Raw genomic sequence first — 15,912 nt, forward strand, 5'->3', positions numbered from 1 at the left:
GTTGGGAGTGACTCATGTTTTTGCTTCAGCTGCCAATTCTTTTATCTTTGTCATTATTTTGAACTCTGTGAGTACTATCAGTATCTCAGCTGGGTACTCTAAAGAGAACAGATGGGGGATTCAAAATGAAGGGATGTCAGAGAGAAAATGATACAGGAAAAAATACTGCTAAACTTGGGGAAGGTATTAAAAAACATACTGGGAGTAAAGCCTTTTGAGTAGTAGAGGGATTGTGGAAAGCAAATGACATGAAAGAAGAAAGCACTGTTTCATATGCTCCAAGCCTCCATTCCCTGAACCTTTCAGCACTGTAGCAGGTGTACAGCTCATATATACACCATGTTTGTTACCCTAGGGGCTAGCTGTAATCCATACAAGCAATCCCTGACCAGATGAATTTCAAAAACCTCCAATAAAAAGCCTCAGGTTTTAATATAGTGGTTTTTATCTCCTTCTGGATTTTTACATTTTCAGAAATCGTGCTGTGCTCTTTAGAGGTGCACATATTGTACTAGAGGTCTCACACAGTGCCACTGATGCTGCATTTTGATGCAGGCTTACCTGCACCTTATTGTTTCAGCATAAACAGTGAGGTTGTGAGTGGGAGGTGAAAGTCCTTGAATCAGAGAGAACTGATGAAAACATCAGGAATAGCTTCTGGTCAAGGTTTCTGATATTGCAGTTTTGTTTTGTTTTTTTACGTTATGCTTTTGCAGCCTCATGCAGCCTCTTTTAAATTTTCTCCTACTTTCTTGTCATTTGGTTTCAAAATAACTGTTAGCTGTACACGGATAATATATAATTAAGCAATTTCAGAATTTTCCCTATGAAATAGCTTATAAAAGAAATATGTTTTTGATGCTGTTTTTCTGTCATCTTGAACACTGAGCAGAATAAAGACATCATACAGCTGTTGTGGATTAGTCACATTCCAAACCCTAGGGCCACAGCAACCAATGATGTTACATATTATATAGGTCACTCTCCAAAGTAGCTAACTATTGCACTTTACTTGCCTTTTAATTTGTGGTAAATAATTCCATTTGAATCCAAACGGTGTGTTACCAAATAGCTCCAGATGGTTGACATGAATGAATAAACATGCAAATACTGGTGCAGCTGATGTGCAACTCAGAATTCTTAATAACAAGACAAATAACAATTACTTGCTGAATTTATGAAAATTCTGGACCAGAAGCTGAGCTGTAGTTTAACAATGAGAACAAGCACATAATGGAATCACATCCACGCTGTTAAGCTGGAAAGATGGCGCACTGCTCAGCTAAAAACCTTTGGCACCATTAACAGTTGACATGGTTGATATTAAATACAGTGTTGCATTCATCACAATTCACATGCCTGCACAGTATTTACTCTCATTTTGCCTAGGAGCGCTTGAACTAGGAATGCATCGCACTACTGTTGGAGGCAATTTTCTTGTATGAATCTTTAATGAAAACGGTCTTCAGGAGGATGGGAGACATTGAGGCTGATGGCTGGGACTCCCTAAAGAACAATTCAAAAGCTTGCAAATGAAGTCCTTGCTGTGCCAAGGCTGTGTTGAAGTTCAAAAAACCAAACAGTTAACATATAGAAGACATCACCATAAAACAAACATAAATACATATATACTTTAAAATTAGTCTTCAATACCAGTTTCACTGTTTTTTCTACACACAAGTACATGTATATGTGCATATAAAGAATGATGTCATCTGAGAGAATGAAGATTTATATGATTCAGAAAGACATTCTTAACCCCTGTCAAACAATACTGATTTACACAGTCCCATCTATGAAAATTTTACTCCAGTCCTGAATATATGCATGTACAGTATTAGATAGAAAGTAAGAGGTCCCTGTGGCTCACCGATTGGATGGGAAGCAAACCGAGCGGTCAGACAGATGATCCCCCGAAGTGGTTTTGGAATGTACATTCATATGCTGCCTGCTGTGGTGAAATATGCACAGTCACTCATTTAAATTGCACTAAACATGTGCAAGGCAGAAAACTGTTCTGAAGAAGTAACAAAAAAAAAATGTTTGCTTCACTTCTTCTTGTTTTACATCCTAAACAGTGATGGTGGATCCACCCTACCCTCCCAGCCCCAAATTAGATAGCAGATAGACATTTTAGACATTGCAGCTGGGTGAAAATGAAACACAATTTGAAGAAATATATGCAGAATAAACACAAATTTTTTTTCACGGTAAGCATGTGAAGATTTTTGTTAACTGACATCACAGATCAATGCTCTCAAACATATACCCTCATCTCTATGGGCACAGATACTAAAATGCACAACACATGCTCAGATGAGTCAGACACATGGGTCAGGTGACCCCTCGCCTCACAGCTGAGTCACCAGTGACGTAGTCTACTGGAGCTGTTTCATGTCAGACACGTGATCACACCTTGGTCCTTTTTTCCTCCTTTACATCTGTGATTTTTTCTTCTACCTGCTTCTTCTGTGATAACAAACTGGCATATGGTGAAAGCAAGAATACAGATACACTACTAAAATACTGATTCTCTTCTACTGTCTATTTGACATAGGTCTGTATTCCACTCGATTTACAATATATATCATTTTACAGTCTAATATATCTCTGTGTACTCTACATATAGGCAGTAAATGTGCTCTCCTGATATTAGCTAAAGAGGAAGTACAAGAGTAGGCAAACAGACTATTACAGTCTTCAGCTAAGCCTCTATTTGGGTCACCTGTCAACTCTGTTAGAGCGGTGATCAGAAAGAAGTAAATGTGGAATGATTAGGAAATTTGTCTCACAGCCTTTACTGTCTGAGGTGCTTTTTCAACCTCCACCAGAGAGCCACCCTATTATTATTCTGTATGTATGTCACTCTTCCCTCTCCCCAGCTTGCTTTCTATAGGCCTCATTGAGCAGCTGTATCTCCTCATGATACCCCGAGCTCTCCTGTGTCTGGCGTCGGCTGTTCTGCCGATGAGCCTCCACAGTGTCAGGTATAGTGATATTTATGGTCTCTGCTTCTGTGGTGCCACTGCTGGGGATGAGCAGGGAGTAAGAGGCAGTCTCACCCAGGTCACAGGAGACAAAGCGGTTCTCCCTTCGGGAGTAACGAAGTGATGGCGAGCGGGCATGGGTGGAGGACTGACTGATGTTAGATATGATAGAGACGCTGTCCATTGCCTCTTCATTGTCACAAATTTCCAAAACTTCAAGATGGATCTTGACATTAGTGTCCCCAACCCCAGCTCCAATTCCCATCTCCATTCCAATCTCCATCCCCATTCCTACACAGCTGGCGTTCACATCTCCACCCTGGCCTCTGGATGCTGTTTCGTCTGCACTGGGCTCATGGCCAACTGACTTCGAACGATAAACTTCCACCTGAGGGGAAGAGAGATTTCATGTTTTGTTTTGGACCACAGTGTACTTGATGTCGTACAAAAATATCTCACAATGTTATAATTGATTTCTAAAACTCTATTCCATTAATCTTTTCCCAGTGGAACTCCCTGAAGAAATTTTAAATCTACTTTTTTAAGCTAGTCATTTTATGAAAATAAATGGTTTCTTTTTATTTGTTACATAGCGCATATGGACATATTTTATATTTATTGATAACTAGGAATTTCCTTTTCCACATTTCACTGATTCAAGGTCTTATAGGGCTAATTCTAGAAGTGAGTTGTGTTGCAATCAGGAGCACATGACAGGATAAATAATCTAGAATGTTTTTGATGGTGAGAGAAATGGCTAAAACTATGCCGCTCTTGATGGCTATATAAGAGAGTAAAATTGATCTCACAAACAATATTTACCTTGCATAAATCTTAAATATGATGCCAGAGCCAGGCAGCTCTTAGCTTAATTTCAGACTAGATTTACTTACAGACTGGAAAATGATTTCAAAGCTTAAAAATGTACCTAACAACATTTTTAAAGCGAACTAAATCATAATTTACCCCTTTCTTTTAATTTAAACACAAACAAACACATTTAAGTAAATTATAGTGATCAATGATCACAGCATAACAAAGGAGTAAGCAAGCGATTCATATTTGTATTTATTCTCAGTACGAATGCAAAGAGCATTTCCCACAATGCCATACTACGGAGGAAATAAATTCTGTCTTCCAACGTGAGTTTAAACAAAGAGAGTGCTGAGATGACATTACCTTTTTGGCATTGTTCGGGGAGATCTTTCGACCATCACTGCTGACCTCGTAGGTGGAGAGAGACAGCGTCTTCCCTGTAGGTGCTTGTAAAGATACAGTTCCCTGAAAGGCGCACAGGGGAATTGATAGACCACCTGATGATCGCTGCACAGGAAAAACACAGAAAAGAACAAAAATTCAGTCAGAATTTAGCACATCGTCTTTATTTGAAAATCAAACTGCTATTAAATTCCGCCTTGGCCGCTCATTCTTGACAATAAATCCAAAGCAACTAATACTTCACTGTGACTACAACTCATTTTCCATCTCATTCCTGTTGTTTAAAGTAACTGAAGTTACATTATGTGCCTGATGTCAAGTGCAGTAAGATGAATGTGCTGACCAGTCATTTCTATCCAAGAATTAATGAGGCTTGCATGTAGAGCCCTAACAACAGCACTCGGCTGTTAAAATGAGATGTCAAGACTTCATGCATGTAGAGGCCAACAGACCTTTCAGTGAAAAAACACACAAACACAAATAATGACTGACATATTTTTTTGGCCGTTATTAGATTCGAATAGCAAAGTTTCAGTGCACAGTATCAGGCAGATTTTCTCCAACGGCTTATCAGCTTGCTTTTAATTATGAGTCTACATTTTTAGTTTAATTTTCATTTTTTCAATCATATTTCATGTTTTTCAGTCACACATTTACACTGCTTTTGTAGAGATTATGATGCCAGAGAGTAGATCAAAGTGAGCCTCTGTGAAAACATGTTTGAGACTGTGCATACTAATGGCAGAGGGAAATAGAAGCATCATGTGGCACAGAAGTAGGGAGACCTGTGGCAGGTCTAATTAAGCTTCTAAATTATTTAGTTAAATATAATAATCTTATTGTGACTATGATGCACAACAGAAACAAAGCAGATGCCAGTCTCTTGGCAATCTCCCCCAAATCTGCCTGGTTCCCTGTCATTATGTTTGCCTCATTGTGAATGAAGAGAGACATAGAGGGAGAGACAAAGACTGCAAAGCTGAGCTGAAAACACATTGTCACGTAGATCAAATAATGTTCAGAACACATCATGTGGGAAGCACACGGATGGATTTCTTTCTGGATATTTTCACATGCCTTTCTTCATCTTACATATAAAATACTATTTTAACATGCTCCCCAAAGGATCACCTGGCTTTTCCTTTTCCAAGTTAATTTTTTCTTTTATTTTTAAAATGCCTTTAAAAAAAAATCCACAATAACCATTTTGCACCTCTTTTGGTCTGTCCAACGAAAATCTAACTTGTGCTAGAGGACTTTGTTCAGCTGAAGCTATTTGCAGATCGAATGAGTTATATAAGGTTAAAAAAAAGTCTGCATAAAAAATAAGAAGTGGTGGGACTACACAGAAGGCTTACACCTGCGTGTGAATGTTGTCAGATATTTCCGTGCATATTACCATGCTTTTCTAGTGGGTGTAGGGTGCAATGGAAAGGGGGGCTAAGGGACTAAGGGAGCTAATTTCAAATTCTGCCAATGCAGATGTGATGATATTTTAAAATGAATACTAATAAGGCCTGTACTTGTATAGCGCCCAGTCAGTGTATTCTAACATCCTTTGAACTGTTTCCTTATTTGCTGACAGTAAGTCTGTTCTGATTTTTTATGCCAAATTGATGTTGACCCCAGTGATTAAGGAAATGGCAACAAAACTACTGGATCACCATTAAATGTGGTGCTGACCTTTGCAGTGATGATAACTTTTTTAAAAATTTGCTAACAGAGTTATGGTGCAATCACTTGCGTAGTGAGTGCGCATAAAACTGAATCAAAATATAGATATTATTTAAATGCACCAAGGGAGAAAATTATAGTAAAACACATTAATATTACTTTATTTAGTATGAAAAACTAAAGTTACTTACTTGCACTCCTAAACAGAAAAAAATATTAGGGGTGGAATGTTGTACTTGCTTAATTCCTAACTTTCTTAAAAATGAATTGAATGAACATGAATTACGTCCAATGAAGTCAGTTATTGTTTTGTATAAAAACAAGCTTCTGAAAGATGCTTCTGTTTTCTTGTTTTTTAGGCTAATAAAGCTAATAAATTTGTTAAGCACTGCACATGGATGCTAACATGTCCAGGCACATGTTGTGATCCAAAAATTGGCATAAAGCTAATATTTGTTTCTAAGGAACAGTAAATAACTTTTACTGTAACAAGTTAGATCCAGTTCGTTTTTTTTCCTTTTTAATTTACAGCAGGTGACAACTGAAGAGCACAAATACTGTACTGAAGTTAACTAATACTGAGATATTTTTTGATGTGTCACTATATTTCATTCCCTTTTTAGATGAATACCAAGGCTTGCTGTTAATAGGTTATATATTGTTTAAATAAGATATTTTGTGTAATGTAATGAACTGAACAGTTAAATAACAAGTAAGTAAACAGTAATTAAGTTATTCTCAATTACTAATTAATAGTAATTAATACGCTTGTGTAGTTCTTTGTGTTTAAGGTTAGTTGGTATTAAAATCTTGGTATTCAAATACACTAAATAAGGATAAACACATTAGGACAGCAAAGCATCAGGTTGTCAGCATGACTCATTTGCTTATTTCACACCTTTAATTAATTGAAGTGTCATTAATTGAAGTGTCAGCATACACACGTACAGTAATCTATTATTTAAATTGTATCAACTTCATACTTATTCAAAGTCAGTATTTTTTTAAGTCTCTATATTTCATTGCATTGGACAATCTTTTTCTTTAGAGTAAATTGGTTTCAGTCCTCCATACCTTAATGCACATTAGTTCTCCATTTCCTCTTGGGGAAAAGGGCTTGTAAGTGGACCCTGACTCTGTGCTTGCTAACAGATATGTCACAGAGAGGGTAAAGATGTGTTTAAGCTCTAATTCCACCTCTTTCCCTGGCTCCCGAAGGCCAGATGGGCTGACAGTAAGGAGAAAAGACGATGGGTAATGACATCTAGTCTGCTAACACGGAACAAAACACAGCTTGGAAGAACTATAAATCACAAAGTATTTTGGCTTGTCTTTCATCTGTTGTTTGGCTTTCTGTATTTATACAGTAATAACACGTTGTGTGTGTGTTTCTTTATGTCTTTTGTAAATGTGTTTGAGGAACATAATGGTTGGTGGATACAGAAAAAAAGGCTTCATTTTTCTTTGTTGTTTGGCAGTGTTTTTATCTTTGTTTGTAAACTGCACTGTAATCGTGATTCCACATTTAAAGACCCCAATCAATGATTAAGGCCTAGAGAGACATATATATAGACTGGTATACTGAGAAGTAGGGCAGGGAAACGCACACACACATACACACACAAACACACACGCCAGCAGTGAGCATCTTAGACTTATACATGATGCAAAGTGAGTGCCAAAACCAAGCTGTAGATGCATGCTCCATGGATTTTCCACCCTCTGGTGATTTTCAGAGTGAAACATTTCAAACTTATAAGTAGAGCAGAGAAAGAAAAAGAAGGAGAGACAGCTACAGCGTGCGTTCATGTGTGTACATGCCTGTATGTTTCCATGTCTGTTTACATCCACAGTCTACTGAATGAGCCTATATCAAATCTAATAGTGTTATTGTTCTAATAGTCACAGTTTGGTTTCAACGTTAATGCTTGTGGCTGCTCTGTTTCACAAGAGAGGCTGCTCTCTCATCTGTGTCGTTTATCTCCAATGCCAGGATACATTAATCATTAGGCCTTTACTGCTTTGTCCTTGTTTAACAATTCAGTTGGCTCTAGCGAAACACAAAGAGAATTAAGCTTCTGGTATTATAAGAACACAGGATGTCAACAACAAAGAAAGAAATGGATTAAAATGGATTAGTGGATAGTGGTCTCTAGCAAACTGTCTCAAGCTTTAGTGGTCTTTGACTTTGCTAGTGGATAGAGTAAAATATTGAGTACCTGAATAAATGATAACTTTGAGTCCCGGTATAGAAACACCACTGTACAGTATATACTGAATCAATGTGTGTGTTTGATTAAACTTGAACTACAGAATGAATTGGAAATAAGTTAGTTTTTTTGTTTGTTTGTTTTTTAAATTCAACTTTCACTCAAATATTTAACCTGCACAACTTATTCATAAACACATATGAAGGAGCTAACATCCAACGAATCTCACTGATGCTGATCTTTAAACTGTAAGCATTTTAAAGCTGCACATTCCTCCAACTTCAACTTATTTCTAGTGAAAGAAATTCACTAGACATAATAAATTTTAAGTTTGTGGATGTATATTTGGTTTTGAAAGACAGGCTGGCATTGGCTACTAAAATGGTGTGCGGTAACTTGATCAATTGCTCTATAAGTGATAAAAGCTCAGAACAGATAAGAATATGTGAGGAGAGGAGAGGAGAGGAGAGAGGATTTTAAGCATTTTATCTAAATCTCACGCACAGTTCCAAGGCTGTCAGCCTGATTATAAAGAGGCATATTTTTAGATGTGGAAAAAAAAAATCCAAACCAACAGTATGTAAGCCTTTCTCGTCAAACACTTCCTTAAAAACTGTCTGTGTAAATATTGCACCCTATTCCATCGTCTATCATCCTGTGTCTCTATACAAGTGGACCACAATAAAAAATTTTAATTTCCTTTCAAACAAAATGTAAATGCACAAAGGGAGATTATAAAATGTGTCTGTTTTACGGTCGCGAAACACTAATTACTCTTAAATGATCACCACTACACTATGTTACTGCACGTTGTATGGTAAAGCCTAGGTTTCTTTGATTAATTTATGAAAGCAATAGAGTTGCAGTGTGTGGAAAAACTGCCTAATGCCAGCCATAAACCACAAAGTGACAGACACAAATGATTCATTTAATGGTTCAAGAGCCAACAAATAAACTGGTTACACTGAATGCTGGTGTACCTGTCTGGGCGTTCTCTCGGATTTACTCCTGCACCACTCCCAGTCTGTCAGCTCGATTTTCCGACACTCCTCATGTGAAAGCCTCCTCTCAGGCCCCTCAAACACTGATGACGTGTCAGTGAGACTATGATCCTGTTCCCGGTGATGAGAAGCCAATGAAGGGACACAGCAGAATTTCTCATCATTCCCATGGTTCTCATGGGGAAGTGGAGCACAATCAGCCAGTGCCTCCCCGCCACCAGCCACTGCTTCCAATAGAAGATCTGCATGAGAGGAGCTGTCCACTGGGCACGTGGTGCTGAAATCAAAATTGGGCCCCAGCCTAGAGAGCGCACCACTTTGAAGCGCATCATGACGGGCATTAGGGAAGTCACAGTTAAAAAGGCTGTGATAAGCAGGCTTCTCAATGGGAGGACTGTTATGTGACATGGTGGCATGTGACAACTTATACACTCCGTAGCCTTGTTGGAAGGAAAGGTTGAACTTAAATCTTCTTTTCATCACTGTGAGAAAGAAAAGTGAGAAAATTTTATTTTCTTCACCCTGCAAAATCATCACTGTTTCCCCCTGTACCACACGGGAACAGTTGTTTTGGCTTTTACTGTGCAAAAAGACATTTGGTTGTGCACAGTTAATTAATTTGTGCTGTGCCATCATCTACCTGAGGGTTCTGGTGTTGGTTCCCGTTTGCAGTTAATGAAGCAGCCACATGGCATGTGGATCCAGCGCTCAGAAAGCATGAATAACGGAGTGACCGCAGGCGCCAGCAGAGTGAGAAAGAAGCTCAAAGTCTCCAGGGAGGAGCTGCGTGCACTGATTGCGTGGCGCACTAGTACCAAAGTCTGTGAGGGGGGAAAAAAGGAGAGAAATTAAGTCATTGAGGAGTCTCTGACTTAATATGCATGAGGAAGTTGTGGGAGGGAGACACATGAATGAAAATAAATTGCATAGACCTTTCACACATACTGGGCTTTCTTGATTTTAATTTTCCTATGTTCCGTATTCCAGTGGGCCAGCGGCACTTTAGCATTGCACCTGAGTATTCTCAATTTTAAAGATGGCTACAAATAATACAGCTACAATAAAACAAAACCAACACCAATGAAAATATTCTAATCCACAGAAACAAAACAGAAATTACTGTATTTCTGACCGGCGATATCTTGACATTTTCGTATTAATCATCATTTGTTTTTATTCATTTAAGAGGGTTGCAAGTTTGGAATGCCAATTCTCTTTGTCCATCACTGCTGCACAGCATTTATCACCTACACTTTATTCTTTTGCTTTCTTTTTTCTTTTTTTTTGAACAAGAACAACTCTTGTAACAGAGGAACTTGGTGTTGCAAAGCATGGATGTATTTCACAAAGCAAACCCAGTGAATAGTGCCCTAAAGGCTTTACATAAAACTTGCAAACAATTGTTCTCAAAGCCTTTTAGGGAGATTATTTTGTGAAATACAAAAAATGCATTAAAAAAAACGTATTTTAAAAAATATCAAGGTTTTACAAGACAGGCAGCAAACCATGAAGTTAAATTGAAATAATTTATTAATATTAATAAATTCCACAATCTCTGACATCATTCACAATGTGTCCTCCTCACTGTGAAGGATTTCTGATGGAGTCTTTAACAAGATAAGGAATTTTATTCATTTTTAGTGACAGAGAAAGTAAAAAGAGAAGAAAACACTTCTATTAAACGACTCCACTTTATTTCCCCTCCACATTATTAACCCTTACAGCTTACAGCATATGCGCCACCAAGAACAGTGATCTGATTAGGGGATACTCTTCAACCGCGTGCCACACAGAGACCCTGGTAGTCTCTAATTGGCTGTTAAGCACTTTCGTGGATTTGCTCGGATGGTGGCTGCTGACGTCACCCTTGGCCAGAAACATACAATATAACTCTTTACGATAATTTCCATTGGTCTGCTCACCTCACCGATTACGGCAATAAATCACCAAAACAATCTGTGTAGCTATATAAAGCCAAACAGAGACCTTGGGTTAAAGTGATTTTACTTTAAAGTAAGATATTGAGGTTTTATTTTGTTGTCCAGAGGTTGTTCTATAATTATGAGGCGGTTTCGTGTTAGATTTCGGTTGGAGTTTCATAGATTTTCTACACACAGAGCGCTGAATAGCATTCCAACTAAATGAATAATAAATGATTTCATTTCAAGGTAATACAACTAAAAGGCTCCAAGCCAAGTAGAGCAATGGGTTGGCAGGCCATTTGCTAAAAAGTTATTATGGTGTTGTTTTTGGCACCATTTACTGGGACATTTGCTTTTATGAGGCTTCTTACCATCATTGGCATCCATAAAACAACTCTGACAACCGCCAGGATCATGGAGAAGCGCTTTTGTGCAAACACCACAGGCGAATCCCCGACAGTAGCTGTCCTTTGATCACTGGCAGACACTGGGGACAAACTGCTGTCCTCTTTCTCCCTGATCTCTGTCCCGCACGGACTTGGACTCAGTTCGTTGTACGCCCCGAAACTTTTATTCAGGCTGTCCCGGGAAAAGGACTGCAGATCACAGAGAGGAGTGGTCCCGCTCAGTCCTCTTGCCATTTCTAGATAGCTGGGGTACAATAAAGTCCTTTGGGGCTCCCTGGAGCACAGCAGCTGGTAAGTGAGGGGGATAAAGAAAAATAACAAGCCGCAAAAACACAGAAAATATAAAGAGAAGAGCAGCAAAATGTAAAAACTGTCGCTCTCTGGGAAACACCCGAGAGAGGCCGGCGTAAAGCTTCCCCATCCGCATAAAGGTAGGACACTGACGGCCAGGCTGACCGCCCACACACCGGCAATAGCCCACATTACTCTCAGTGGCCGGCGCACAGACTGAAGCACTCCGAATCTCTTGGTGACATAAAAAGTGTAGGCTGCTATAAGGCAAGCCTTCATATTGCTCGAAACACCTTGGAACACGTACAGAAGTCCAGATAAAGTGCACAGGCTGCCCGACCCTTCACCTCCATTTGCTTCCCACTGAAGGAGCATGAATAAAGCGAGTGGGACCAAACTGAGCAGGTCGTCCACCGACATGGAAGCCACAATGACACACAGGGAGGTTTTTTTCCTCATCCGGAGGACAGACAGCAGCGAATACACACCTCCAACTAACGTTACAGCGGCGATGGTTACGCACAAACCGAAAAGCAGCAGGCGGATTTGCCTCTCCATCCCGGAGGGGTCTGGCGTGTCGTAGGTGGCAGTTGGAAGGTAGCTTTGGTTAGGCGCTGGGGAGCTCTGATACGTCGTAGACATCTCCAGTGAATTCATTGTTCTGCCTCTTTTGGCACTTTTAAGTGTTCAAATTTGACTCATTAGCTTGTAAAGTTCACCAGGCTGGAACGACGCGAGAACAGCACAGCATTCGGCTCATGCTTTTTTTTAAAAAAAAATCACCATCCAACTGAGAACGTGTGCAGACGCTTTCCAGTCTCTTGGATGTGGAGCTGGTGAGGTTGTGTCGGGAGGCACCTGTGTCCACCGTTCAAACGGCGCAGCCAGAGTGCCTCTCGTTTCCAGCTGCTGATTTACGCGCTGTCGTCATCAGTGGTTACTTTCACGGCAGTCACTGGAGGGTTGAGCCAAACGCAGCATACTACTACAACCGGTTCTATATCCGTGTAGGACCGGTTCGATTCATCAGGGTGTATTTTTATTTGTGTCATGGCTCGACTCATTTGACGAGACATTCCAATAATCACCCCTGTCTGAACAAGCCCTTTGACAGAATTTAATGCAAATGATAAAAAGTAGAGGGTCTTATTCATGTATTTATTTTTTTTATTTTTGGACAATTCAGATTTTTGTTTATGTGTAATGGTGGAGCCATCACTTACTGAATAATTCCATTTGAAATCCATCTACACGGGCTGTGCGAGCCATTTTCAGCAGATTGGTTTTCATTGCTTTGTTTTCAAACCCCCCACCCGCGCCTTTTTTTTTTTTTTTTTTTGCTTAATGGAGTCAGGAAACTAAATGCCAGGGCTAAAATAATAAGGGAATCATGTGGGGTGGATGCTCTCTCGAAACAGAGTAAGGCCAGTTTACTGTAAGTGCTTACATGGCTGTTTGTATATGATCCCATGTCCTTAGATTTGAAAAGTACTCGTAAAGTAAGATGAAAAAAAGTGTGGCAAAGGTTCTGAAGGTTATAGAAATAAATTACCCTTATCTGTAAAAGGAAGCTGTGTTACAGAGAGCTACTACATGATGTATTTTCTTTCAGAGAATATTGTGATAAAGAATATTATGAATGTTCATTTACTTTTGTTTTTTCAAGAAAAAGAGATCACACCTCCTGTGTTGTGCTTTGTTATCATTGTTGATAGCTTTTTGGTCTTATGCCCTTTGTGCAAATATGCACAGAGATGTATGATGTCAGCTCAGGCTCATTTATTTACACTCCTCATGTTCTTACTCACTGTATGATATCATTATCTGTGGATGCTCCTGAGTGTAAGTGCATCTGACTTCAGGTCCTGTAATTAAATTATAGTCTGGGCTAAGTGACTTCCAGCTATTCTAATGACTCAACTCTCTCGGGGGGCAGGAGGACACAGAGGGGAATGTAAAAGGACAAAAACACAATCCACAAGGGTACATAAACACTAAAACACAAATACACACAAACCCACACAAATATACCAGCTGAGCACAGCCTCACACATCAAGGTGACCTACTTTATGTGTATCTATCTCTCTGTGTGTACTGCATGCAGTGGTTTGTTCATGTGAGCGCAAGGTAAGTGTGCAGCTCTGTAAAATAAATTCAGAAACACTGTGCAAAAGTGCATCGATGAGGAACAGAGTAAATGCAGGGTCACATGATCTGTTAGAAAAACGAACACACTTTCATTATCTGTTGATGGAACAAAGACCTAAAGTACATTTTAATTCAAGTCAGTTCGATGCGGAGGTTGAACAGAAGAAATACACGGCTGAAAATTATTTACCACAACAGAATATTTAACAGTAGGTGTATACAGTTTTGAGTAAGTTATTAAAATCCTCATGTTAGTGTCGATTACAGGGCAGAACAACACAGTACGTCCTATTAAAAGTTATAAAATAAATGTTAATCAGAGCAAACACAGTGAGTGTGTTTGAACTACAAGTTTTGATGTAGCTCAGTTTTGAATAAATAAATGAATAAATGGCTATCATAGACTCCACATTTTAAGTCTTAAAAAAGAAGTTAAAAAAAGTCATTTATACAATCACAGTTAAATTCAAGGTCATTGTAATACATATATACAAATTCATGCTTGGGTGATGAAACATTTATTGCAAATTCCCAGCACAACCACAACTAGCTTATCATTGTTTTCTAGCTACATGATAAAAGAACTTCCTCCATCTGCAGACTGACACACATGCATGCTGCACTATGAGGGTAATAAGAGTTTACACTGAGCAAATCTGCATAGACTCTAACATGAATTTTATTCTTATTGGATTGTGTGTTGTTGCACCTCATTTAAATCTTTCAAATGAGGCTTGCTATGGCTAGCATTCTCCTTGTGTTAACATGGAACGTGTGCTTTGTAACATCTGACATTTTTATTGGTGTGTCCACCAATTAATGACGTCCCATGAAGGAAAATAAAATTAGATTCAAACTAATAAAGAGCTTCATTTGAGAATTACAGCCATATTACCACATCTAATAAATCCATTTACTGTAATATTGGCTTTGATATGAAACCAAAACCATGGGAATACTTTGAAGTAAAACCTTGGTGTAGTTCATCGGGACCATGAAAAGGAAACAGCTAATCGATGATTGATGATTGTAATATACTGTTCAAATGCCCTTCAAATTCATAAATGATGTACTGCATTGCATCATATACATGAATACGTGTACAAATATAAAACTAACAATCCTCTGTTGCTTACTGGCCTCTGGTGGTACATCACAGCTTGTAACTTTAAACTGTAGAGCTGCTGGAGTGCAGCTCTCGTCCTCTCTCTAAACACAAATGTACCCACATCTACATGCACATACACACATATAAACACAGAGTGTCTAAGTGCATCATTATCCTAAGTCACATCAAATATTAATGAAGCAGCACTTGACACAGAGATATAGAGACAGAAACAGGATGGAAGATTATATTTGCATAAAAGAGAGAGCTTTAAATTTAATGAGCAGAGGAGGATGAATAGTTAGTGCCATGAATTTATAATTGCTCAACACTCAATTCTCTGCTGAGTGTACCATGTAAAATACAACTGGTGCATGTTGGCATTGTTCAAATGCTGTTTTTAGAATTAAAGTGACTTTGAGATCCAAATTATGTCCAATGTAATCATTAAAACTTGTATGGTACAAACAAGTTAGTCCAGCATTAGTGAGTAGAAATGTCTAAAAGACACATTAAACCTGTGTTAAAAATGTTTTCATAGAAGTGCAACAGTGAATCAAATGGTTTTGTGCAATTAGGTTTTTAGTGGTAAACTCTGAACTAAAAGGAGAACAAATATCTTAATGTCAGTAAGTGAGCAGAAACCATTCTCATAGTTGTTGGAGTAAGCAGTTGCTTCCATACATTCACAACATTGCCTCAGTTCATTGTGGTTTGTGGGCTTTTGTTTATGCACAGCTCTGACACTACTCTGACAGCATTCAGTTAGCTTGAGGTCTAAACTAAAGTCATTGTCCTGTTGCATGAGCCAATTTGATCTAAGCTTTACCTGTCAGACAGAGGGCTTCACATCTGACTGTAGGATGCCATGAGTTCATGGTTAAATCAATGACTAGAAAACGTCTGGGTTCTGTGACTGCAAAATAAGCCCAAGTCATCCCCCCT

General features: G+C 38.8%; 1 protein-coding gene across 1 annotated transcript; it reads right to left on the minus strand.

Annotated features, from left to right (window-relative positions):
• Nucleotides 1–1,158: 1,158 nt before the first annotated feature.
• LOC101464373 (putative G-protein coupled receptor 149) lies at nucleotides 1,159–12,474 on the minus strand. The gene is made up of 5 exons (XM_004543550.3): nucleotides 11,384–12,474; nucleotides 9,731–9,911; nucleotides 9,070–9,572; nucleotides 4,167–4,310; nucleotides 1,159–3,375 (listed from the first exon to the last, which is right to left on the minus strand). The coding sequence occupies exons 1-5, from the start codon at nucleotides 12,365–12,367 to the stop codon at nucleotides 2,863–2,865; spliced, it is 2,325 nt and encodes a 774-aa protein (XP_004543607.3). The 5' UTR covers nucleotides 12,368–12,474; the 3' UTR covers nucleotides 1,159–2,862.
• Nucleotides 12,475–15,912: the final 3,438 nt, after the last annotated feature.

The sequence above is a fragment of the Maylandia zebra genome, linkage group LG14, assembly GCF_041146795.1.
Source record: "Maylandia zebra isolate NMK-2024a linkage group LG14, Mzebra_GT3a, whole genome shotgun sequence".
Taxonomy (NCBI): domain Eukaryota; kingdom Metazoa; phylum Chordata; class Actinopteri; order Cichliformes; family Cichlidae; genus Maylandia; species Maylandia zebra.